This window comes from Glycine soja, chromosome 17, assembly GCF_004193775.1.
Source record: "Glycine soja cultivar W05 chromosome 17, ASM419377v2, whole genome shotgun sequence".
In the NCBI taxonomy this organism is placed as follows: Eukaryota; Viridiplantae; Streptophyta; class Magnoliopsida; order Fabales; family Fabaceae; genus Glycine; species Glycine soja.
Genome location: NC_041018.1, coordinates 14,629,538 through 14,654,899, shown reverse-complemented (window position 1 = coordinate 14,654,899; position 25,362 = coordinate 14,629,538). Strand labels below are relative to the sequence as shown.

Genomic DNA, 25,362 nt, shown 5'->3' with positions numbered 1-25,362 from the left:
CAGTTGGTGTTGGCCTTTTGTCTTCCTTATCTCTCTTTCGTTCGAGATCGACCCAGCTTGGTATAGCGTTTTCCACATGATTGACATCTGCTGCATCGACATGCTTCGCGGAGGCATGTGTGTAGGGCTTGACGAGTAGGCTTTTGGCATAACATTTCCGGGCTTCAACTTGTCTGCATTGACAGTAACTATGTCACCACTTTGGTTAGGGAACTTCATTGCGAGATAAGGTGTCAAGATGATTATGCCTAGGGCGTTCAACATCATTTTGCCGATCAAAAAGTTATAGGAGGTGTCGACATCAATGAGGACGTACTAGATGAGTAACATTCTCGATAACTCTCCTCTTTCAAAGGTGGTCACCTACTCTACTGCACCATGGGTGTGGACTTCCCCCTTGCAAAACCGATCAAGGGTTTGGGATGAGGTTTTATGAGCTTATGCAAGACATTTAACCTTTGAAAAGTGGACCAAAAGAGTATGTCACACGAGCTGCCTTCGTCTATCAGGACTTTCCTGACGTCCCAATTGATAATGACAATCATAATTACCATTGGGTCTTCTTGCTCAAGATCGAATCTTGTGAAGTCGACATCGGTGAACGTATTTGGTGGGATTGATCTCCTCAAGCCCGCTGCAATTGGGAAGGTTTGAGATTGGGAAGGTTTGGTTTTGTGACAATGCTAAGATTAGGAGGGTTTTCATGCAAAGATAGGTTTTGTTGCTTGTACGTACTTAGGCTGAGAAAGTTGTTGCTACCTTGGACCCAATAAAATCTCTTTTGTTGTTGCTTCATGGATTTCTATTTTTCTAGTGCTTTTTGTTTAATTGTTTTTGTAATTCTTCGAATGTGATTTTAGGTGAACTAGTGATTTTTTTGTGAACTGCTATGTGCTTGTCGTTGTGAATAATGTGCTTCTATCTATTTGTGATTCCACACGCATCTGTTTCTATGAGAATTTTTGCGTGTTTGGAAAATTTGCTCCACATTCTCAAATTTATTTTGGTAATTGTCGTAATTTACATGGCCGAGACGTGTTTTATGCTTTTAGTGAGTGATCTGGATTCAACTGTGACTATTTTATATTACACAGTCGATAATTTTGTTTAGGACTGTTCACACTAGAGAACACACTCAGCGGAGACTCCTAAAGTTCTATGTGAACTCTAAGACTCAAGAGTCCAATGAGCTCTACAACTTAAGCGTGTCCTCCAACCATTCCCGCCTTTTTCTGGTGGCTGAATGAAGCCTTAGTAGATTCATAGGAAGGATCTATAAGCATTATCTTTGGCCCATAGACTCTTTGCGATGTGGGATCTCTCCCATTCATTAATGGGTTATCAGTTGTGGCATTAGTCCAGTCCAATCAGTTGAGCATGATATTGGAGCAGTTCTAAGTATACGTTTGCCCATAAGAGAGATCGATCTTGACAAAATGTATGTTACCCAACTAGCCGTATTTGGTCTATCTCTCAGTGATAGAGACCAACAATGAGTTTCTTAGTGTGGTTAGATAATAGTTGGGAAGTTTATAATGCTTTCCAACTTCCTAAAGCAACATTGATTGAAACTTGAGATGCTTGCTCCTGTTAAATAATTTTACATAAATGTAGCTATCTGTGTTGGTTTTTATTTTGTCTTCTTTATTTGCTGCATTTTATAATCTCTTATGGAAAGCATTTCTCTTGAATCAATTCCTGTGTTTTTGTGAGGCTACTTTTTTCTGTTTGCACAACAAAAACATGAAGCACCATATTTTATTGCTTCCATGAACTTTAAAATTTAACCAATTTATGTCATAAGCTAGTGTGTTAAATGTAATGTGTTTGTTGTTGTTATAAGACTTTCTACTATTTCAATCCTTTATTTCTGTGATGATACACTTTCAATTTACAATTTAGGAACAGTGAAGCACAAATACTAATTTCCTTCTTGAAGTTTCAAATTAAACTGGAATGTGTTACAGGAGTTAACATTGTAAATTGTGATGCAATTGGTTCTCTACTACCTTTGTAATTTGAGATGTTTTTATTTTCATGCACTAAATTAACATTACTATACTAGAAATTGTAGTTTTCAAGTAGGGTTATTCTTCATTAATCCATATCCAATTTGGTTAATGCATTTAATATTCATGCTTTTAGAATTTGTTACATGTATTCAAAAGACTAGGAATTAATTAATTAAATTTTGTAAATCTTATGTCATTTGACTAGATAAGGTATATATATATATATATATATATATATATATATATATATATATATATATATATATATATATATATATATATATATATATATGACTAGGAATTAATTAATTAATTTTTGTAAATCTTATGTCATTTGACTAGATAAGGTATAGATATTAATGTTCAATATTAAATGTCATTTGTAGGCAGATTTCATTTTACACTCGACATCGTACATTGATTGTTGGAGATTGTTAGTGACTATCATCACAGTTACAAATATCATCCATACTTTTTTAGGCTATTTTTTTCTTACAACTACTTTTTAATTTCTTTTATGTGATTAATGACTATTGCTTTATATACAATTAATGCTCATTCTGAGTGAACCTTAGTTTTCCGTTTGAGATTCAATACAATGATTCTTTCAAACATTTTGGATTAATCGTTGTATTGACAGGTCAGTTGTATTTTGTAAGACATTTACTTTATCATAAAACATTTGACATCAATATTTTAAAATTGTACATATGCATGCATGTTTCTCTTAACCCGTGCTTTGAAAGGATTCAACGATATTCAAGGAAGTAAATCAAAGACTACTGCTAAATGGATTGTAGTTAAAGTAAGTCATTTAAATAATGGTTGATATATTAAAAATTACATTTTATTGTTGTGTACACTAATTTTTGGTTAACTTTAAATATTTTATTGAATTTAGTGTAATACGCAAAGAGGAAACACGGAGTGCGGGTATTATGTGATGCATTGGATGTCAACGATAGTCCTAGGAGGTTTCAAGGATAATTGAAAAATGATAATTGTTTACTTCAAAACTAATTTTATTTGTTATACTTGTTATTATTTATACTGATTAAGTTATGTTTTATTATATCATGCATTATTTTATTGATTCAAGACCATTGGAATCAGAGAGATTAGAGGCAATTCGCATTCCGTGGACAAGATTTTATGTCAAAGTTAAAAATGAAACACTAGGTGTTTAAGGAATTTTACAATTGTATATAGTTATGTTTAATTAGATTCATTATAATAGATGATTTTATGTATTGACATTATAGTTCTTCTAATTGATAGTAATTATTCAATAGTAATATGAAAATTTGTACTGTGAAACTGTCTAGATTGGTCTATTTTTAAATTTGCAAGTTTGGCTAATATTAAAAAAATAATACAAAAAATAACATCGATTTTTTAAAAAACTGATGTTGTGGTGCACTCACAACATCGGTTTATAGGAAAACCAATGTTGATTTATGCACCACATCTGTTTTTTGAAAAAATGATGTTTCTTTTTTTGCATATCTTACATTTTTTTGGGTTTATTACGTATTATACGACATCAATTTTTCTAGTAGTGTTATGTATTGTATGTTAATATCAGTTTTCAAAAAATCGATATTAACATTAAGTTCGTTAATGTTGGTGATTTCAACATCAGTTAAAAATCGATGTTGAAAGTAAAAAAACCCTATTTTAAAAATCTATTTTCTAGTAGTGTTTGAACCCACCTCTCCTCTACCAAATCCCTACACATTCTCAAACCTTCTTCATGACTAAAAACTAATTTTTTATTGGTCCTCAAAGTATTGTTCTGTTTTCTTTTTCATCCCACCATGCATTTAGGAGCTACATTAAGTGGTAACTTGACGTTTGAGATGGTGAAGGATGCCATGTGTCAAAATTGATGGCTTGTATAAAAAAATTTAGATCATATTATCATAGTTTGATAAGTTTAGAAATTATTGAAAAAATATTTTTATTTAATTTCTTTGATTAAATATTATTAAGTGGTGAAGTGTTTTGTGTACGTTTCAAAAGGGAGAAAAGCTTTTGTTGGTGGAGCCCTAATCAGATGAGAAGTTGGAGGCTGCTCAAACTCGTTGGAGAAGGAGAAGTGGTCATCGAAAAATGTCAGGTCAAAGAGGTTCTTGTGCGAAATTGTCAAGGTTGAGGGGTGTGCCTTCTTTAGCATCTTCGCCGACCTCCATTGTTGAGAGTTGAAAGAAATGCCTTTGTAGAGATATAAAAATGTTGGTAAGTTCACACAATGCAAAGAACCCAAGAAGACTATTTTGGGGATGCCTTAATTGGAAGGTAATTAGGTGTTTTGTTACTGTTTGATACTGGTTTATTTTCATGTTTTAGCTAGAAAAATTTGAAGACACTACTAGAAAAATGGCTTTTTAAGACACGCGATTTACGACGGTTATTTGAGGAACCGCTTTAGAAAGTGGTGCGGTGGCATTTTTGTAATTATTGTGTAACAAATTTCATTTTACGACGCACTTTCTAAGGCGGTTATTGAAAACCGCCTTAGAATGTTATGTTTTATAAAATTTAAGCCGGTTTTTAGAAAAAAACCGTCGTAGTTGTAAAAACAAATAAGGGAAATTGCCTCACGGGTGTGCACGTTTCTGCTAGCTTTCGAGATTGCGCTGCTTTGAACCCTAGACCTTTGTGCTTGCTCCTTCGTTTTCTGCTTTGAATCCTAGACCTTTGTGTTTGAACCCTATTGATTTTCGCTTTCTGCTTGCATGAACCCTACTGATTTTCGGTTTCTGCTTGCTCCTTCTTCCATTGAAGCTCCTTCACCAAAACTGGCAAATCGGATGCAACCCTAATTGAATCCAAGCAAGCAGGGAAGGGGAGTATTATTATTTGATACGAAATACAAAGCTCTTCAAAACCCAAACAACAACCGTACTGCACAACTCCACCACTGTGCAATGTAAGCCTCCAAGCTTCTCTCTTTCTTTCGTTTCTCATCTGCTAGATCTATTCTTTTTCTTCCATTATATATGTCCTCACTTTTCAAATCTAGGGTTTCCAAATTTCGCAGCAATTTTTTTAATTTTTTTATTTAGGCCTTTCTTTTTTTAACCGATTGCGATAATTGACTGTTTAGCGCACGCTTGATTGCCACAGATTTTGTGTGGATCGAAACGTCATTTGGGGGTTCTCTTTGAATTTGATTGAAAAGTTAAATTTTTTTATAGATATTCTGCGAATTCAAGTTGGGGGTTTGTTGATTTCAAGCATTTTAGGTGTGACCCCTTTGGAGATTGGGATCATATCCAATGCTAGAATTTTCTTAGGGGTGTTTGTTAGCTGTTTTCCACTAACTGATGTTGTTTGTTGCTACCTAGTTAGTGATAAATCGATGTTTGTGTTGAAAATGATTGCTTGTGTTTTGATTTACTTTATGATATGTTTTTGTGTGTGTGATAAATTCCTTAGAAAATGATGCTTTGAATGAGTTTTTTGATGGTCGGGTGCTCGATTTAATAAACATAATCTCTTAGGACCCAGACAAATATGTCTGACTTGACCCCTTCTCATTTTTAAGTTTTCTTTTATCAGTTTCATATATCTGGTTCCCTTCACTTGGTTGCGAAAGCTTTGAGTTTTTTTCTTTTCCTTTGTATTCATGGTTTTGCTAGTGCCTATTTAAATTTGCCACATTAATAATTAAGGTGTCTCTAATTAGCTTGTCTGCATATGAAAAGTTTGGCATCTATTGGAATTTGGTTGGTTTAATTTTGGTACTTCAATGTAATTGTGGTGTCACCATCAATAGCTTCCGCCGACTGCTGTGTTCTTCTGCTTGTGTTATTTTACTTTTCTTTTTTATGGCATTCTCTCCTATTTATTGCATTTCATTTGTTTGGAAAACAAATTTTTACATCTTTCTATGTTCGCATGTCATCCATTCACCATTCAAAATAACTAAACACTTAAAAATTCCAAGTATTGTTACCAGAACCTAATCACTTTGAGAGAAACACCCCAAATATATGAGAAATGAACTTTGACATATTTTAGGGTCCATGAAACTATTGAATATGTTTTTTCATATAGAATGTTCCATTATAAAATTCCCCTGTCTTCTTGATGGGCTAAAATGAAGTTTCTTTGTCCATGATTAAATGAGAGACTTTGACATCTCTGCCACTTATTGTGCTTGCTTCTAGTTCTCACACAGTTGTGATTTATTTTCAAACCAAGTAGAGAGAATGATCAAGAAGCATCAAACTACAGAGAATAATTCTTTTGTTTGTCTTACGTCTTGTTTTGCCTGATATAATTTATAATTATTGAGTCATGACTAGTTTGAAAAGTTCAGTTCTAACATGTTGATAATATAAATAGACTAATTTCTTCAAAAAAATGGTGATATTTTGGCAACTTTTTATTTTAAACCTCAAACTAACAACTCTTATTTTATTTTTTATTTTTTTTCTATCATATCAAGTTACATATAATCTATTATATAAATATTTTTGTTTCTTATTTCTTTATCTCTCTCAAATTATCAATTGGTCTTGGGTGTCAAAAGAATTTTTTCAAAAACAAAAGATTGAACTAAAACATCAATTTAATTCTTAAGATTCTTATTAATAATTAAACATTTTATTGTTTGATAATATGAATAAATAAATTTTGTCACAAGCTCTCAAAACTGTGAAGTAATTTAATTCATAAAATTGATATATTTGGGTTAGTGTCATGTTATAAGTATTAAGTATCTTTTAATTTTAATGTTATAAGTACGAAGTATCTTTTAATTTTAATTATGACTAAATTTTATTAACAATTTGAGTGACTATTTTTAGTGAAGATTTTCTTCCTAATTATTTTTTTTATTTAGAAGGCTTACCTAAATTGATCTATCCAATTAATTTGATTTCTAATAATTATAAAAAATAATCAAACAATTTAAAAGTCTGAATTTGATTACTATGAATTAGTTTGATCCCTAAAATTAAAGATTAAATTAACTAATACTTATTTTACCAAACTTGACAAAAGCAAGCAAGCTAGTCTACCTCGGCCTAGAATACAGACTAACCCAAAGATTCCTCAGAGAACAAAAATGAACTAAAGTCCACAGAAGGATCTAGTGCATATCTCAGTACTTAGGGAGTAAACTCATAACATCACTAGATAGATGAATTGTTTGTAGTTGTATTTGTTTGAGTTTTTTTTTTCTCACAAATCTGTTTGATGGTGTGATTCGCCCAGTCTTCAGTGCTTCATTCACAACCAAAGTCAACTGTGGGAACTCCTGCATATATTGCTCCAGAAGTATTGTTGAAACAAGAGTATGATGGCAAGGTAGAGTGGTTATTGTTTAGTTTCATGGTATTGTTCTTTTTCTGTAGATTTATTACTGTTACTCTTAAATGAACAATTTTGTTGTTAACTTGTCATCATTTATGAGCTTGCAAATTTGTTGACTTTTCGTGATATGAGGATCTAAAGTAATAATATTGTCTAGTTTTTCACCCAGTCCAATGGTCATTAATTTGGTCTGCACTCCAAACAAAGGTCATTGTATTTTTTTGGTTTTCATCTCCACCTAATTTAGGTCTTTCTCGAACTAGGTGAGAATCTTTACTTAGCAAGAAAACACAGACAGTTCAAAATTATAGCCATGTCCGTGTTGTACCTGTGTCCATGTTCGACACATCTCGTACACTAGCTGAGAATCTTTACTTAGCAAGAAAACAGACAGTTCAAAATTGTAGCCATGTCGGTGTTGTACCTGCGTCCATGTTTGACATATCTCATACACTAAAATTACTTGTCGTCTCCGTGCATTTTGCAAAAAAGAAAAAAAATCAATGTAAAATTTTTTATATATCACAAGAACAGAATAACTTGATAAATTATAACCTTTTTATTATGTCTACAATTTAATTTTCTATATTTTTTCATAAGTGTCTAATGAGTTGCTTCTGTTATGTTTTCTTGCATTTAATATTAGCTTGCAGATGTCTGGTCATGTGGAGTAACGTTATATGTGATGCTAGTGGGAGCATATCCTTTTGAAGATCCTAATGAACCAAAGGACTTTCGCAAGACAATTCAGGTACATCAGATATTAAGATATGTGCTCATTTTTTTCTTGAGTAGTGTCTGATTGCTTGAGTATAACTTGTGGTTGCTGCTTGCTTCTTTCCAGAGAGTTCTTAGTGTCCAGTATTCCATTCCGGGCGGTGTTCAAATATCTCCAGAGTGTGGCCACCTTATCTCAAGGATCTTTGTTTTTGACCCAGCAGAGGTAATTTCTATTTCAAATAGCTGGCCTCCTACTGCAATATATAAATTTGACAATACACAACCCTGAATCCTCGAGTAATTTTGTTCTTTAGATTCAGTTTTAATTTATGTATACTACCACTTGAATGACTTGATTGTGTTAATTAAATAAAGTTTGTGCAATTATATGTGAGATCAAACAGTATCGCTCATGTCATATTAAGTGGATTTTTAGCATTTGAATGTTTTTGACATAATTGTCAGGCATTTTCCTTCTCCAAGGAACATTTATTCAATTTACATTTGGCTTAAATATATTTTTGATCCCTAAAAAAATCCAACTTTTGCGTTTGTTCCCTTATAAATATTTGTTTTACATTGAGTTCCCAATAAAATAACAATTTCATTTTTGGTCCTTGGTAATCCCTAATAAATTAATGAATACTGCCCTTCAATAATGTGATTGTGCGGTTTCTCTAACCCTTGTCAAAAAAATATCACAGCACTTGACAGAAGCAAGCGTCAAGAGAACTGTGAAAAGAAAAAGGAAAGTTTGGACTAAATTTTGCAAAGAAAAATAAAATATATTCGTACTTGCCAAAGCTGTTGTTCTGTCTAGTGTCATGTAAATTGAAAGAGACCACAAAAAGAGCTATAAGTTGGTATATTGTGTGTCTTGTCTTCGGCCTCCTTAAAGAAAACATGACCATGAGTTGTGACTTGTGAGTTCATTCATATAATAATAAGAGATGTTAGAGGGGTATTGATACAAACAAGAATCTGGTGCATTTAGATTTGGACCACACTGACTTTGGTCCAAGTAAGAGGGCAGGGTGTGGGCCCAGGTCAAATTTCATTTTCACTTGGTGCTTTGGGCCCATGGGCCCATGGGCCCTGGGCCCGGCCCTCTTCAGCCTCATCACGTGTGGTTGCTGTCCGCTAAAGGGGTGTCAGCAGGGTGAGGGGATACATTACATACTTTTCCTCTTCACCTAACTCCATCCATTGTCTGAATGTTTGGTTTCACCATAGATATTTCAAACGACAAAACTTAGATACTATACTATTATAGCTGTTTTTGGTGTTCTCACGCGGATTTGAACATAAAGAAAAGAACATACACGGTGTTGTATGGTCCTTTGAATTCAAATAAAAATGTCAATGTGTTATTTAAACATAAGTTATGTCACTTCAAAAATATTTTAAGTAAAAGAAAAACCTATGAAATTTAAATATAAGTTACATCACTTTAAAATTAATTATGTCAAACATTTATCTAAACATAATATTTAATTTTGAGGGCATAAAAATAAAACGTACTCACTGAGAGAAAAAATGGCCTCATGGAAGGAGCCGAGAGATTTCAAGGAAAGAAAAATGAATATACAATCATGGTAGACTGTCAGTTTGAAAATAAAAAATTATTAGGTGCATATGATACCAGAACAAGTCCAATAATATTTGTAGGCTGCTCATAATAGACAGGAACTCTGCTATGCCCTTTCTCCAATATTGGATTCATCAAATCCCTGCTTAATAATAAGCATTCAGTTGGATGACAAAATGCTGTATAAGATACAAAAGCTAGTTTGAACTTGTAATTTTTTTGAGTCACAAATAGAGTCCTTACCTATCAAGCTTTGCATTAATATCAATAGAAAATATATCAGTTATGGGAGTCATGGCATCACTAGCTGTCTTTTCATAGAGTCCTTACCTGTAGGCTGTAAGGAATAGAATAGAAGAAAAACCAATACCCTCAAATAATAGATGAGAAACTCACCTAATGCTTGTGCTGCAGTCATTGTTTTCCTTGGATCTTTATTTTGAAGTCTCTTAAAAAGGATTTACAAAAGAAAATTTTAAATTTTTTTGATTTATGTATCAAATTTATTTAGTAGGAAAAAACATGATTTTATTGTGATAAGATAAAACTCTTAAGTTGAAAAGAAAAAAAAGAGAATGCTACCAAAGTTTCAAAGAAAGGGACACAAGCATAATTTGTATAACCGGTTGCATGTAAAAATGAAGGAAAAAAATAACATGCTAAGTCCAGGTGCAGTGAGTTGGATGAAACAAGGGCTAGTAAATCCAAAATTTGTTGCCAGCAGCTAAGAATAGACCTGTCTTGGAACGGTACATACATTAATGTGATTAGGTAGGTAGGTAGGTACTTTGTTCCTTTGGAAATCACTATCGACCCGGTCATGATCCCTTGAACATACTTAACATTGGGGAAAAGCTCTGGTATTAGGCCATACCAGTTGGTAAGCCCCATGCACTTGTTAAGTTTTAAGTTGGCCAGCTCAATGCTTATATTTAAAATTCTTGATAATTTTGTAATTGTAAGATGACCTATCTCGTACTCAACATAAATAAATAAATAAAAACTACACACAAAAAACAATAAAAAAATTGCTCTATAAGTAGGCATTGACCGATAACAAACCTCAAATGCACCTATAAGAAAATTGCTCTATTTGTGAATAGTTATATTGTTGACCTTGCCTGCATATTGTTTAGAAATGAGTCAGTTACTTTTAGCCTTTTCATCAAGTGATAAGTAACAGGATAACAAATAAGAAAAGGAAAGAAAGAAGGACATACCTTGAATCTGCAAAACAATGTTTTGGCATCCATAAAGAAGAATGAAAATGAAGATTGAAATTTACCTTGGCCAAGAAGAAGAAGTAGAAAATAGTTAATGAAATGGAGAAAAGTAAAACCAGAAAGTCATTACCAAAGACGTAGAAGGGCAAAAAAAAAAGAAGGAAAATCCTAGAAGAAGTGCAGAACACATACTGCATTAAATCTATTAATGCAAAAAATAAACTCCCCTGGATCATGCCATCGTCAGCTAAAAGTCTTTCTATTAAATCTACTCCAAAAAATAAACTTTTTCACGATGGAAATATCATTTCTGAATACAATTTTGTGATGCAAACACCAATTTAACGTTGCTAGGGAAGATTCTTGATATTGACATACTTTATAGGGCAAAACATCAACTCCTCAAGCCTCTATTTTCAGCCCCAAAAAAAAATGCTATTTTCTAATTGCTCTTGTCTTTAGTCAACTAGGCCTCTACCCTTTAGAATCAACCCATTGTTTCCGTTGATCTAAAAGCTAGCCAGCTAGGCAGCCAAAAATGGAGCAATCATAAATAATGGAAAACAAATGAACAAAAGATATAATAATTTTCAAAGACAATAACAACACAAATGAGCCTCATGTCACTCATGAATGCCCTTACGTACAGGGAATTTAATTACTTGACTTTTGTACATAATTGACATTGTTATACACCTACAAAATCGGGCCTTGGTTAATGGATGTTGTACTGATTGAAGTAATATTTTTGTGTAATTCAAGCTCTAATTCAATGTAATTAAATTAGTGGGCACATAGAAACTCTGGAATGGTATTATTATCATGTGAAAGAAGCTTGTTGCCCTCAACATGTTAAAGAATACATGAGTATGCTTTTCCCTGTTCTGGTCAAGTTAAGATGTTAGGCAAAACTTAATTTGTTTCCATTTGACTAAATATTTAAATTATCCTTATTTCACTTAAAATAAACCTCTTTACTGGTTGTACTATTTTATAAACCTCAAACATGATGCATTGTTATTTGAGTATGATTGATCCAGCTGATAGTTTCCCCCATTGATGGTACAGATTATATGTCGTCATTACAACATTTGTGTTAGTGTTTTCCCTGTAACTGCATCCCCGCACTCGTTGTCATTGACACTGAGCATCTTTCGAGGTATGTCTCTATTTTTAAAAAGTGGTATGATTGTAACATGTCGTTGTTCAAATATCGATATTGTTTCATGTTACTAGTTAGTTGCATTATGAGTGAACCTTAGTTCCCCGTTCGAGATTCGATACATCGATTAATACGGATAGTTTGAATTAATCGATGTATTGATTCTTGAATTGTCCGTTTGGACAGTTTGGGATGACATATTTTTATAGTTGAATCATACGTAGAGGTAAATTATCTTTTGAATGATTTGAATAAATTTCGGTATACTGCATTTGACATTGTTCTTCGGGTGCATATTTGATCGCGGTGATTGTTCACACATTCATCGCTTTCATCTTGTGTACTTGAAGACCAATGCGAAATGCTGCCGAAATTTCATCAAATCACTCGAAAGAGATTTTACTTGTACGTTTGATTCAACTATAAAAAATGTCTTCCTGAATGGGGTAGGGCCACACCTTCAATGCAAAAAAGTGAGTTTAGCATGCATCACAGATAACTTATTCATTGTCATGAATAGCAAATACGAAACATGGATCGAAGTTGGATGAAAGCAAAACGCATCAGTGATGAGTATGAGAACGGGGTGGAACAATTTCTACTGTTTACGCAACTTAATGCTGAAAGTTTGAGGGGCAATTATTTTTGCCCATGTGTTAAATGTCTTAATGGTAGACGACAGTCAGTTGATGAAATCCGATCACATCTGATATGTTACGGCATCATTCCAAATTACACAAAATGGATATGGCATGGGGAATCGGCCGACATTCCAACTGTTTCTCAGTCTCAGGCGGTTCACGAAGACAGCGGAGAGCGTATAGAGGAAATGATCCGTGATCTTGGACAAGAGACTTTTGAGCAAGCGCATGCACCTCTGTATGATACAATAGAACGTGATTCCAACACGCCATTGTATCAGGGGTGCACATCTTTCACGCGGTTGTCAGCTGTGTTAGCTTTGGTAAACTTGAAGGCAAGATTTGGGTGGAGTGATAAAAGCTTCACTGAATTGCTGGTCTTATTGAAGAACATGCTTCCTGAACAAAACACTTTGCCAAAAAATCACTACGAGGCCAAAAAGATTTTGTGTCCAGTGGGAATGGAGTACAAGAAGATCCATGCATGCCCTAATGATTGCATATTGTATAGAAATGAGTATGCAGAACTACGGCAATGCCCCACGTGTGGGGTATCACGATACAAAGTGCAACACGATGAATTAACTGATGATGCAGGAACCAAAAATTGTCGTCCTGCCAAGGTGTGCTGGTATCTTCCAATAATACCAAGGTTTAAGCGATTGTTTGCTAATGCACATGATGCAAAAAACCTTTCATGGCATTCGGATGACCGAAAATCTGATGGATTACTGCGACATCCTGCCGATTCGCCACAGTGGAAGACAATTGATCGTTTGTATCCAGAGTTTGGGGATGAGCCAAGGAACCTAAGGCTTGCTCTTGCTTCTGATGGAATGAATCCTTATGGTAGCTTAAGTAGCAACCACAGTTCCTGGCCTGTTTTACTGATGATTTACAACCTTCCCCCATGGTTGTGCATTTTGCGTAAATACATTATCCTGTGTATGATGATCGCGGGTCCAAGGCAGCCAGGGAATGATATTGATGTGTATCTTACGCCATTAATCGAAGACTTGAAACAATTGTGGGAAGAAGGGGTAGATGTGTGGGATGCAAATGTGCAGCAGACGTTCAGGTTACGCACAATGGTGTTTTGTACTATTAATGATTTTCCAGCATATGGAAATTTAAGTGGATACAGTGTGAAAGGGCATCATGCATGTCCTATCTGTGAGAAAAACACAAGCTTCATCCAACTCAAGCATGGAAAGAAGACAGTATATACCAGACACCGAAGATTTCTAAAAGCTTTTCACCCTTATCGACGATTGAAAAAAGCTTTTAATGGAAGTCAGGAGAATGAAGGCCCCCCAGAAGCATTAACTGGAAACCAAGTTCATGATCGTGTAAAGGACATTGTAACCGTGTTTGGCAAGTCCCAGAAGAAGACATCATCTCCCAACAACATGTGGAAGAAACGCTCAATATTCTTTGATCTTCCATACTGGTCTGATCTATATGTGCGTCATTGTCTAGATGTTATGCATGTGGAGAAAAATGTATGTGATAGTTTAATTGGTACTCTTCTTAACATTAAAGGGAAGACAAAGGATGGTTTGAAATGTCGTCAAGACTTGGTTGACATGGGAATACGAGAGCAGTTGCATCCCATATCACAAGGTCGACGAACATATTTACCCCCAGCATGCCACACACTGTCAACAGCAGAGAAGAAAAGTTTTTGTCAATGTCTGCGGAATGTCAAAGTTCCACAAGGATACTCTTCAAATATCAAGAGCCTTGTCGCCCTCAATGATCTTAAGTTGGTTGGCTTGAAGTCTCATGATTGCCATGTCTTAATGCAACAATTATTGCCTGTTGCGATTCGCGGCATCTTGCCTGACAAAGTTAGAGTTGCCATAACCCGTTTGTGCTTTCTTTTTAATGCCATATGTAGTAAAGTCATTAATCCTCATCAATTGGATGACTTGGAGAATGAGGCTGCCATTGTCATTTGTCAGTTAGAGATGTATTTCCCACCATCATTTTTTGACATCATGGTTCACCTCATTGTTCATCTTGTGAGGGAAATTCGGTTGTGTGGTCCGGTTTTTTTGCGGTGGATGTATCCAATTGAACGCTACATGAAAGTGTTGAAGGGATATACCAAAAATCAATACCGACCAGAAGCTTCCATTGTAGAAAGGTATGTTGCTGAAGAAGCTATTGAGTTTTGTTCACAATACATGGAGACAGTTGAAGCTGTGGGGGTACCGAAAATTCGTCATGACCGGACACGAGGAGGTCAAGGGACACGAGGCTTCAATGTTGTTACCATGAGTCGACAAGATGTGTCACAGGCGCATTTGTATATCTTGAATAACACACAGGAGGTCGTTCCATACATACAAACTCACAAACAATATCTGACATCTATTAACCCAAAATTGAACATGATGAAATTGTTACAAGAGCATAATAGAACTTTCATGAACTGGTTTAAAGAAACAATAATGACTGATGACAATGCTTCCAAAACATTAAGATTGTTGGCTATTGGTCCGAATCTAAATGTCCCTACTTGGCAGGGGTATGACATAAACAATTATTCGTTCTATACAAAGTCACAAGATGATAAAAGTAGTGTGCAGAATAGTGGGGTGCTTGTGGAGGCTCATTCTGAGCACTTTTCTAGAGCATCTGATAACAACCCAATTGAAGCCTCAATGCCTTATTTCGGAGTTATTGAAGAAATCTGGGAGCTTGATTATAATCAATTTAGAGTGCCAGTATTTAAATGTAACTGGGTTAATGGAAATACCGGTGTTCATAGAGATGAAATGGGATTCACTTTAGTAGACCTTAACAAGGTAGGTTACAAGGAGGAACCATTCATAATGGCAGAACAAGCTAGACAAGTGTTTTACATCCAAGATCCAAATAATCGTACATTATCAGTGGTTCTACAAGGAAGGCCAATTGGTGTTAGGGAACAAATTCATGATGCATCCCTTGACATTTGTGAGACTCCTCATTTTTGCACAAAAATGCCTTCAATATGTGAACAAGCAGAGGTGGATGACGTACATGCGATTCGTAATGATCATGCTGAAGGTTTATGGGAGAACATTGCTCCTTAACCGCCTTGTATCAATGTAATGTTACAATATTATTTTATTTGTTATTGACTTATATGTAACGTTCATATTTATTTTGTGCCGCATACATGCTATTTTTAATCCTACCAAATTAATCTAAATTTGTTTCATTTGGACAGCGTCATGGTGACACCGCCAAGGTCCCCTCCGCAGTCAGATGGTAATTCGGAGCCACAACCTAAGAAGACACGACAAAGCACACGTCTTAGAAGGTTGACTTTAAGAAGTTTAGATCAGCCTAGACCAATAGTTAATGTGGATCCTGCAACTGGAAGAGCATCAGGCCCAGAGAAGCAAAAGTTCCACAGTTTTTTAGGGGTTGTAGCTCGAGAAAAGATCCCCATTGTCCACACCAATTGGAAAAATGTGCCAGAAACTCTTAAGGACATGGTATGGGGGGACATTTTGGTAAGTCACATTAACAATTTGATGTATTCAAACATTGAGTTTATTTTCAAAAAAATGTTTACATGCACTAAAATTGACATGATGAATATGTAATGCAGGCTAAATTTGATATCCCAGAAGCTGAAAAGGCCAAGAAAAAAGTAATGTCCACGGTGGGCACTAGATGGAGGCAATTTAAGTCTTCGCTAACCACTAAATTTGTCTATGCTGACACACAAGCCGGACAGGAAGAAAATCCTTCAGCAAAATATGGTATGGATAAACAAACTTGGGACGAATTTGTTGCAAGTCGCAAGACCCCGGATTGGCAGGTAACATGTTTGTTCAATTTAGTTTAAATTTCTTTAGAAATGTACATTTTTAACAATTAAATAAATGCAAATAATATATTGTCAATGACAGGAAATTCGGAAAAAGGCAAAGGAGAGTCAAAAATACAATGACTGCCCCCACGTACTGTCTCGTGGGGGTTATGACTTGCTTGAGAAAAAAATGTTAGATGAGAAAACAAAGCAAAGACAACAGCAGGCACTTTTGACTGAGAATCCATTGTCTGATCTGGAGGAGCCGCCATCTCCCATTAAAAGGCACGTGAAGTGGAAAATGGCTAGAACCAAACGATATGGCCAGATGACATCAAAGGCAGCAAAAGAAATTTCGGATAGAATTGTGAGTTGCAGCATGATTATAATCAATTTGGAACTAATTTTTGTTTGCTTTATAATTACTACCTCATTAACTCTTTCAATATGTTGTGCTTGTTTTAGGACTCGTTAGAAGAGCAGACGACACAGGGTAGTTTTGTTCCCCATGGTCGGGATGACATCTTGAATACGGCCATTGGCAAACCGGAACATCCAGGTCGAGTTCGTGCAGCGGGATCTGGTATGACCCTTACTCAATTTTATGGTAGGGCAACACGTACGTCGAGTAGTTCCTCAGCAACACTAATGCAACAACAGTGGGCTGACATTATTGGAAACATAAAGGAACAAGTAAGGAATGAATATGAAGAACAACACAAGAGGAGTCTGGAGGAATTTAAGAAGGAGTTGTCCAGTCAGATCTTCATTCAATTGAGTCAGATGGGATCACAATACTCTCCCCTTATTGAGGTGGATTTACAGGCATTGGCTGCACGTCTTAGCACTAAAGGAAGTAATGTAGAAACTGCTGATGTTGACCCATCAGGCGACAAAAATGTGAGCTTAAAACCCACTATGGGGTTATACGTGCAACGACAAAATACTACAGTGTTGGTGGCCTTGGGGAAAATATGTGAGGGTGGATCAGCCATTCACAATGTCACTTATGCTGATGATGTTGTGAGGGTGAGTGTTGACAAAGTTATAGAAGGTGACGCCGAAGTGCCCTTCCCGACATCAGAGATTCAATATGTCAAGCAGGCTCTTCAAACATTCATTGCATGGCCAACAAATCTTGTGAAAAAAGTGTCACATGAGGTAAATTTGGTGTTATTATATTTGCTGCATGACATGTTTACATGAATATATGTTAGTTTATGAAATTATGTAAATTGTTGTTTTCATTACACAATTAGGAGTCCGATACTAGTCCAAAGAAACTTCCTGAAACAGATGAAAGAGGGACGAATGATTTTGACCATGATCCGTTGCGTCAACTGATTAAGAGCCTATATTTCATGTACGACACACCTGTTGAGTTGAAGTGGGATGGCAGCAAATTTGGGCTTTCAAATGTTGATGCTTCATTCTTCTTGACATTCTCTGATGTAAATGAAATAGTAGCTGGATACAAATGTTTGAACATATCTATACTACAGTTATGGATGTTGTAAGTAAATTTAATATGATTCATTGATAAGTAGTATTTTGTATGCTATGCATCAGTATCAATTTTTATGTATAATTTATCAAAGCAGGTTTTTGGATGAGTGGAGCTCTACTTTGGGTCATGCTTCCGTGTATGGATTCCTTGAGCCACAATCGATACACAATGCAAAGGATCGACGTGCTGAATGTGAGCATTACTTACAAGCATGGCTCAAGGAATCGCAACGAGAGGTGTACCTAGGAGCTTACTTAAATCAGTAAGTACTATTAATTCAAATGGTTATAAATAATGTTGAAGTTCTACGTACCTAATACTTGTTTCTTGTAGGGGCCATTGGCAACTGGTAGTACTGTGTCCTGCGACCAATGTTGTTGCATGGTTTTGTTCGTTACGTAAGAAGCCTGATACTCATATCAAAACTGCAATTAACAAGTAAAGTTTTGTATTGTCCCTCATATCATGCAGTGTAATATTTTGTGTCAACCATTTGTTATCGTCGTATAGATGTTGATCATGCTATTATTATAAGCAGTGCAATGAAGTCAGCAAACACAACCGCGGATGGTACAAATAATCCAGCAACTCCTAAGTGGGTTGAAGTCAAGGTTAGTGATGCAATTAATCATTATTTTCCAGTATTGATCTTCAAATGATAACCTCAATACAATTGTTAGATCGAATTATTATTTATATTGAATGTAGAGCCATGTACAAAGCGGAGGGTATGAGTGTGGCTACTACGTGATGCATTGGATGTGGAACATCGTCGGTGGGGGTTTAAAGAATGATTGGAGCATGGTATGTTCGGTTTAACATCTTCAAATTACTATTTTAGTAGTATTTTCATTCATTTTACATCTTCATTAAATACACCCTTTGTATTCTTCATATTTTGTAGTGGTTTCTTGATGGAACGGCGTTAGACAACGAAACAATTACAACGATTCGCCAGAAATGGGCAGCATATTTTCTTAAAGTTCAAAGCATTCAATGTACAAAGTCTTAGTTGACATAGGAAATCTTTTGGTTATTGTGAACATTACTGAGACAAATGTCACTATATTGGCTTGTATTTATTTGGAAATATATTTATGAAACTTTGTGTTTTGTTGTCTCTACCGCTTACATTTTTGCTATACCGCTTATTCTTTTTTTTAATAAGACAGCAGACATAAAATTCACAAACTTCTAACTGTTGTACATACTTATTCTTTTATAACTATAAAGAAGCAATGCTTCTTATTGGCAATGAGATTTCTTTGCCTCTATCAGATTTAGAGTGAATGATGGGGAGGACACCTACACAACTCTTCCAAGAATAGACCCTTCTGTGAGCCAAAGGATCCCGACACAACATGGTAATTTTACATTTTTTATTTATTTGTGAATGAGTTTAATTTTTCCTTGTTGAGGCTTTTGCTTTGTAGGCAGAATAGCTGGCCCTAGGCAAATCATATGATACATCAACTCCAGTGTCTAGAAATGCAACCATATATTGCAGCACTGAAATTTTGTCACTTGACTGGGAATGTAAATCAGACCGCTTGGTATGTGAATTGATTTATCATGGTGATTGAGTTTATTCAGTTGTAATGATTATGAGATGAGATTATGAATTAAATTATTAAGTTGTTCCTCTTGATAAAAAGCTTCTTATAGGTACATCCGATGGGTGCATTAAGGCATGGAATGTGGATGCAAAGAGAGTTGTCTGTGACCTCAACACAACCGAAGCATTTCCAACGTATTTCCTAATTATATATTGGCCTAATATTCGCAGAAACATATTTAAACCTTGTATATTTTCCAGGTTTCTGTGTATTGCCTTTTTAACTCTCCTACTTGTGGTTTTACAGTGTATTGGACATAAAGTGCAGTCCTGTGGAACCTATTTTTGTGTCTGCAGCAGCATCTGGAGGGTATTTGTTAAATTTCTAAATATTGAATTCTTTGTTGAACTAGTAATTTAATTTATTGATTTGATCCTCTGTTGTAACTTTTAATAAAATGTTAGTCTTATTATGATATGTATGTTTTGCTGTTTTGATTTCGGACATAAGGATGAACTATGGAATATGAGGACCTTACTTTCTTTGTAGGGCTGGTTCTAACTATATTGACAACCTGGGTTTTGCTTCACTTACTGTGTGGAACATGAAGACATGGAAAGCCATGGTATGTTCTTCTTTGTATAAAATGTTTTATGTTTATGTTGTTTATGGCTATTTTTAATTTTGGATTTCATAAAGACAGTCCTTCCTCTTGGAGAAGATCCACCAGCAATTACTTCTCTATGCTTTAATCACAATGGAAAGATTTTGGCAGCTTCTGCCGTTGATGGAATGATTCACATGTTTGGTATCCTTAATTTTGTTCATTTGATTGTTTCCTTGGTTTGATATACTTAGTGATTAATATGTGAAGTAAAATATAATGTAATTTTGTTGCTGTTAAACATATTTCCAATATAATTTGATTTGATTGTCATATTTCCATATTTCTATTGTTATTTGATTTCTTTCTAATTTCTCTTAATTCTTTAGTTTCTAATTATTTATCAATAATATCCATCACACTTAAATCCCCACAATTTCAACAATTGGTTGCATTTATTAAGTTATATCTTCCCTTGCTGGAGTTGCCAATTTGCTGGGATTTCTTGTTCAGTGAAATAAAATGGTGCATTTCTTTTAAAGATAAATGTATTTAGAATGTTCTAGCAGTGGCCACATGATTTGACAATCATGTCATCCTTAACTAGTCGAAGACATGTCTGCTGGTCTACAAATCACTGGCTGGCCTGCACATGATTCTTCCATCAGTTCAATTCTGTTTGGACCAGATGAGACTAGCATTTTTAGCCTGGGCTCTGATGGGAAGGCAAGTATTATAAATTTAATGTTATTCCAGCTTGTGAAATGGGTTGTACATTTATATTAATTTATTCTTTGTTGTCAGATTTTTGAGTGGAGTTTGCAAAATCAAGGTCAAATCCTGTGGTCGAGAGACTCTAGTAGGTATATTTCTAGTTTGACACCTTACACTTAGATGTACACTGTTTCTTTTTTCTTTTGTGCGGCTCAAAATAGTTTTTATTAGCCAAATGCAGGAAAATTTGATGCATGAAATAGAGGATTGTCATATCAGACTCAAGAAGTAAACAGACTTCATTATTTATGAATAAATTATAGAAATAATCTGGTTTTTTTAGGCAGTAAACGGAGCTTTATCTGTTGTTTGAGCAGTTCTGTGACCACTTCCATGCAACATCAAGGAATTCAATGTATATGAATTTCATATCTTCTCATTCGAATAATATCCACGCACTGGAACAGCTCCGGAGCATTAAAGATAAGGCAAGCAGCTCTGCACAGGTAGTGTTGTTGGTTGTATCCTTCTAATCACTTGCCTCCTCTGTCCCTCCCTTCCTAGATAAAAGAAAAAACAAAAGACAATGTACGTGATGTGCTAATGTGTTCTGTGTATAAATTTTGTTTGTAGTTTTGCAGTTTGTGAAGAATATTTTTGAATCAAGATTCATTGTACGTACACATTACTTTTGAATCAAGAATATTTTGATAGAAAAGCTTTATACTCTATGATCACATCCCAGTGGCAAAAATATTTGCTTAGTAATATTCTAATTGATTAAAAAAAAGTTATAGGTTGTATACTTGTAATTGCATTTAATTCCAACCAAGACACGAGGACCAATCAAGTCATGGCTTGAGGAGTTATTTTTGTTACAGGATAGGGGAGGTTATTTTCAGCTATTGCATTTATATCTATTGTAATAGAAAAAAATTACAGAACTTATGGATGACATTCGTGAGAATGTCTCTGTGTTGACACTGCTTGCTGGATATGATTGTAAATTCATTTGCTCATATGATATCAACTAAGCCTGTTGATCGATATACAAGACCAGAATTTACAGGTAAGGAAATTGATCATTTCTATTAAAAAATTGTATATCAGTAAGAAATTTCTTTATTGGTATTTTTTATTTGATAGAGAATGGGCCGTTGGCAATTGATTCTAAACAGGCTATTAATCATATTAAGAGGAAGTATGAGTTGGAGAATATGGAAATTGTGAACAAGGAAAAAGAAAAGGTTCGATATGATTTCCTGGTATTTGTAGAATGTAATTTCCATCAACATGTTTCTAATTAATTTGAACCTTTATAGGCTGACAAAGCCATTGCAGAAATTGAGGCAAAGTGTGGCCAAAAAATTGAAGAATGCAAAGAAGAACAAAGGCAGCAGTTGATGCGCATTGAAGATGAACACACGTTGCTCGTAAGCATAGAAAAAGTCTTGAATTTGAAATTATTGGCTGCTTAGAAATATTCTATCATTGCATTCTATTACATGGGATCATAAGTGTTCTGATTTGTCTTTAGTTATATTTTTAATTACTTAATGTTCTAATTAATTGAAAAAACCATTTTTTTAAATAAAGTTACTATCTGATTAGTATTTGTTAGAGATGCAATATAAAGTCATTCATGTATCGTTACCTAGCAGCTTGAGCTTTTTGGATAGTTTGTTAATGACATGGTACGAAATTCTCTATGACTATGTGGTCTAGAGATCAAAGCATTGAGGTGTGAACTTGAAGATGAGTGTCAGAAGCTGGAAGAGGAGTTGCATCTTCAAAAATCCAAAGTATGGAATACCCTGATATGATAAATTAATTTCTTGTCATAATTTTTATTATTATATTTATTCTTTGGAATATATTGCAGGAAGACAGGCAAAGGGCTTTGTTGCAGTTGCAGTTGAAAGTGATGAGTGACAAGCCCAAAGAGGACCAAGAAGTGAATTCAAAACAGGTTTACTTGTGTTTCAATCTATTTGTTTGTGTCTGTCTTCAAATGGATGCCATATTTGCTAATTTTCATGTTGGGATACCTTTGGTAGTTTGGTTTGATAGGATATTCCATTATTTCAGAGCTTCCTAATTTTGTCTGGTGATGGTGTGTTTTTACAAATGCTAAAATTAAGATAGACTCCATGCTATTACTTACTAGTAACTGTTTCCTGGAATTCTATAATTTGTTGTCTCAGACTCTCAGTCATAGCCTCTGCCAGGGAATAAATACCTTGAATTCAAAAAATCAGACACTGCATTCAAAGGCGGTTATTACATAATAACCGTCTTTGAATGTTACATCTGGTCGACATTCAAAGACGGTTATTATGTAATAACCGCCTTTGAATGTTACATCTCCTCGAGATTCAAAGACGGTTATTACATAATAACCGTCTTTGAATGTCGACCAGACGTAACATTCAAAGACGGTTATTACATAATAACCGTCTTTGAATGTCGACCAGACGTAACATTCAAAGACGGTTATTATGTAATAACAGTCTTTGAATGTCGACCAGACGTAACATTCAAAGACGGTTATTATGTAATAACCGTCTTTGAATGTCGACCAGATGTAACATTCAAAGGCGGTTATTACATAATAACCGTCTTTGAATCTCGAGGAGATGTAACATTCAAAGGCGGTTATTACATAATAACCGTCTTTGAATCTCGAGGAGATGTAACATTCAAAGGCGGTTATTATGTAATAACCGTCTTTGAATGTCGACCAGACGTAACATTCAAAGGCGGTTATTATGTAATAACCGTCTTTGAAAATTTTTCACTTTCAAAGACGGTTGTTATAATAACCGTCATAAAAAGCAATTGCGTTTCAACGACGTTATATACAACGACGGTTTACAACCGTCGTTAAAAGCACTTATTAACCGTCGTAAAAAGCCATTTTTCTAGTTGTGAGAGGGGAATGCATTGTTCATATTTTAGGTGGGCTGGTGTGAAGAATGGTGATTTGGATGTGCTTCACCGAATGGTTGCTAAAGTAGTTGAAAAAACGTAAAATGAAGATGAACAAGTTGTAGAAGAAGGCAATTGTGGAAAAGAAAAAGCAAAAAATTTGTATGGGTCTTACTTTGTTTCATGGATGATAACTACCGTGTATGGAGGCATGACCTGTGTTGCCAAATAATGGACAACCCACCTTAGAGTATCTCTAATAGGAGTACTTACATGAGTTGTTTAACTTTAGGCAATTTTACTTAAATTTTTATTCATTGGAGTAGATGAGATAGAGTTGTTTATATAAACATCATTGTTTAAAACATATATACCATAAATAATATATTTTTCAAATATTGTATGACCTACAAAATTAAGTTATGCACTTTCCTTAATAACTTTAGTATTGATGTGAATTTTTGTGTAGTGTTTAAATTTATATAGAATTATAAGACTAAAAAAACTAAGATAAATACCTCATCAATACAACTATACATTATAGATATTTTTATGACTATTAGTCATAAGAAAGGAGATTGTCTAATAAGCTTAGAAAAAAATCCACAGAAATTAAATATAATTTAATGTATAGAGAGAAAGAGAGAAAAGATAGAATATTGTAAATATATAATAAGTGATGGGTTATTAATGAATATGTTTATTTTATAAACACTTTATCAACTTTTTATTTTTATTTTTTTTCCTTACGTCAATATCATATTATGTATTATACTTAATATGTGTTTAGGTATGAGTTAGTAAAATTAATTTTAAATGAAATTAGTTAAAAAAACAGTTAAAATTAATTTTTAAATAAATTAATAATTGTTTGGAAACTTTTATCTTAAATGTATTTTTTAAAAAAAAAACTTAGCATAAATTTAATACGTAAACAAATATATTTTTATAAAATCAAATTTAACTGTAATTGAAATCAATTTTTGTTATTAGGAAGTTTAGCTTATTTGATTGAGAGTTTTGCTCATGTATTGAATTCCAGTTTCCAACCGTTCAAAAAGAGAAAAAAATCAATTCTTGTCATTTTCACCCTAATAGGAATCACACTTTATCTCACTTCCAACTTTTTCCCTCCAATGATACGGTTAGATAGTAGAGTGATGCATGCAACATTTTTAAACATAACAGATTCTGTTGAGCATCAATTGCGCTGGAAAAAGCTGCCTAGAGGCTCTCTTTTCGCGCAGGGATAACGAAATGTCTTCTTCTGCTAGCCAGTGGGTCGCCACTCGCACCTCATGTTTTCGCGGCTTTGATGACGCGCTTTCTCAATGCGTTGGTAAGTTACACACTTACACGCTAACAAGAAGTATCAGTGTTATCACTTAGATTTTAGAAATACTTATTGCATCATGTTACGTATTGTCTGATTTGTGATGGTACGTATTATCTCTTCCACGGGTTCATGTTCATTTTCTCGATGTCTCCTTTTCCTGGAAGAGAAACGGCACACAGATAAGATAACACTTGCCCAAAAAATGGAAAATTCATTCACGTGTTCCTCCACGCAT

The 25,362-nt window shown here is 34.5% G+C and overlaps 5 protein-coding genes across 8 annotated transcripts; all 5 read left to right on the top strand.

The window, feature by feature from the left end:
* Positions 1 to 534: 534 nt before the first annotated feature.
* On the top strand, positions 535 to 8,570 carry LOC114391477 (serine/threonine-protein kinase SRK2I-like). The gene is made up of 5 exons (XM_028352486.1): positions 535 to 648; positions 7,239 to 7,331; positions 7,984 to 8,088; positions 8,182 to 8,280; positions 8,523 to 8,570. The coding sequence occupies exons 1-5, from the start codon at positions 535 to 537 to the stop codon at positions 8,568 to 8,570; spliced, it is 459 nt and encodes a 152-aa protein (XP_028208287.1).
* On the top strand, positions 7,165 to 19,111 carry LOC114392553. Of its 2 annotated transcripts, none has more exons than XM_028353727.1 (14): positions 7,165 to 7,331; positions 7,991 to 8,088; positions 8,182 to 8,280; positions 11,937 to 12,027; positions 15,892 to 16,180; positions 16,279 to 16,491; positions 16,583 to 16,849; positions 16,948 to 17,643; positions 17,742 to 17,995; positions 18,084 to 18,251; positions 18,323 to 18,427; positions 18,528 to 18,600; positions 18,698 to 18,793; positions 18,894 to 19,111. In XM_028353727.1, exons 5-14 carry the CDS (start codon positions 15,896 to 15,898, stop codon positions 18,999 to 19,001), a joined length of 2,265 nt encoding a protein of 754 aa, XP_028209528.1. In that variant the 5' UTR covers positions 7,165 to 7,331; positions 7,991 to 8,088; positions 8,182 to 8,280; positions 11,937 to 12,027; positions 15,892 to 15,895; the 3' UTR covers positions 19,002 to 19,111. The 2 variants fall into 2 exon arrangements, with proteins under 2 accessions (XP_028209528.1, XP_028209527.1); XM_028353726.1 differs by having other exon boundaries at positions 7,984 to 8,088.
* Positions 12,563 to 15,754, top strand: LOC114391476. The gene is made up of 2 exons (XM_028352484.1): positions 12,563 to 14,138; positions 14,214 to 15,754. The coding sequence occupies exons 1-2, from the start codon at positions 12,563 to 12,565 to the stop codon at positions 15,752 to 15,754; spliced, it is 3,117 nt and encodes a 1,038-aa protein (XP_028208285.1).
* Positions 19,112 to 19,447: 336 nt separating the features above from the next.
* Positions 19,448 to 21,096, top strand: LOC114391820 (WD repeat-containing protein 91-like). The gene is made up of 7 exons (XM_028352800.1): positions 19,448 to 19,542; positions 19,645 to 19,739; positions 19,852 to 19,914; positions 20,095 to 20,170; positions 20,245 to 20,353; positions 20,763 to 20,875; positions 20,954 to 21,096. Exons 4-7 carry the CDS (start codon positions 20,150 to 20,152, stop codon positions 21,041 to 21,043), a joined length of 333 nt encoding a protein of 110 aa, XP_028208601.1. The 5' UTR covers positions 19,448 to 19,542; positions 19,645 to 19,739; positions 19,852 to 19,914; positions 20,095 to 20,149; the 3' UTR covers positions 21,044 to 21,096.
* A 746-nt stretch (positions 21,097 to 21,842) lies between these two features.
* On the top strand, positions 21,843 to 22,846 carry LOC114393304 (synaptonemal complex protein ZEP1-like). Of its 3 annotated transcripts, none has more exons than XR_003662526.1 (5): positions 21,843 to 21,932; positions 22,042 to 22,110; positions 22,186 to 22,296; positions 22,589 to 22,665; positions 22,746 to 22,846. XR_003662526.1 is itself a non-coding variant. In XM_028354592.1 (5 exons), exons 1-4 carry the CDS (start codon positions 21,860 to 21,862, stop codon positions 22,601 to 22,603), a joined length of 300 nt encoding a protein of 99 aa, XP_028210393.1. In that variant the 5' UTR covers positions 21,853 to 21,859; the 3' UTR covers positions 22,604 to 22,665; positions 22,746 to 22,846. The 3 variants fall into 3 exon arrangements, 2 of the variants coding, with proteins under 2 accessions (XP_028210393.1, XP_028210392.1); XM_028354592.1 differs by having other exon boundaries at positions 21,853 to 21,932; positions 22,010 to 22,110; XM_028354591.1 differs by lacking the exons at positions 22,589 to 22,665; positions 22,746 to 22,846 and having other exon boundaries at positions 21,853 to 21,932; positions 22,010 to 22,110; positions 22,186 to 22,436.
* The last annotated feature ends 2,516 nt before the right edge of the window (positions 22,847 to 25,362 follow it).

Excerpts from the sequence above, each read along its gene's own strand:
- LOC114391477 (XM_028352486.1), top strand. The coding sequence starts at position 535 with ATGACAATCATAATTACCATTGGGTCTTCTTGCTCAAGATCGAATCTT. Across the intron at positions 7,332-7,983 it reads AACAAGAGTATGATGGCAAG|CTTGCAGATGTCTGGTCATG; the intron begins GTAGAGTGGTTA and ends ATTTAATATTAG. Across the intron at positions 8,281-8,522 it reads TTGTTTTTGACCCAGCAGAG|GCATTTTCCTTCTCCAAGGA; the intron begins GTAATTTCTATT and ends CATAATTGTCAG.
- LOC114391476 (XM_028352484.1), top strand. The coding sequence starts at position 12,563 with ATGGATCGAAGTTGGATGAAAGCAAAACGCATCAGTGATGAGTATGAG. Across the intron at positions 14,139-14,213 it reads CTGGTCTGATCTATATGTGC|GGAAGACAAAGGATGGTTTG; the intron begins GTCATTGTCTAG and ends TTAACATTAAAG.
- LOC114392553 (XM_028353727.1), top strand. The coding sequence starts at position 15,896 with ATGGTGACACCGCCAAGGTCCCCTCCGCAGTCAGATGGTAATTCGGAG. Across the intron at positions 17,996-18,083 it reads ATACTACAGTTATGGATGTT|GTTTTTGGATGAGTGGAGCT; the intron begins GTAAGTAAATTT and ends TTATCAAAGCAG. Across the intron at positions 18,794-18,893 it reads TAAAGAATGATTGGAGCATG|TGGTTTCTTGATGGAACGGC; the intron begins GTATGTTCGGTT and ends CATATTTTGTAG.
- LOC114391820 (XM_028352800.1), top strand. The coding sequence starts at position 20,150 with ATGAAGACATGGAAAGCCATG. Across the intron at positions 20,354-20,762 it reads TGGAATGATTCACATGTTTG|ACATGTCTGCTGGTCTACAA; the intron begins GTATCCTTAATT and ends AACTAGTCGAAG. Across the intron at positions 20,876-20,953 it reads GCCTGGGCTCTGATGGGAAG|ATTTTTGAGTGGAGTTTGCA; the intron begins GCAAGTATTATA and ends CTTTGTTGTCAG.
- LOC114393304 (XM_028354591.1), top strand. The coding sequence starts at position 21,860 with ATGATTGTAAATTCATTTGCTCATATGATATCAACTAAGCCTGTTGAT. Across the intron at positions 21,933-22,009 it reads TACAAGACCAGAATTTACAG|AGAATGGGCCGTTGGCAATT; the intron begins GTAAGGAAATTG and ends TTTATTTGATAG. Across the intron at positions 22,111-22,185 it reads TGAACAAGGAAAAAGAAAAG|GCTGACAAAGCCATTGCAGA; the intron begins GTTCGATATGAT and ends GAACCTTTATAG.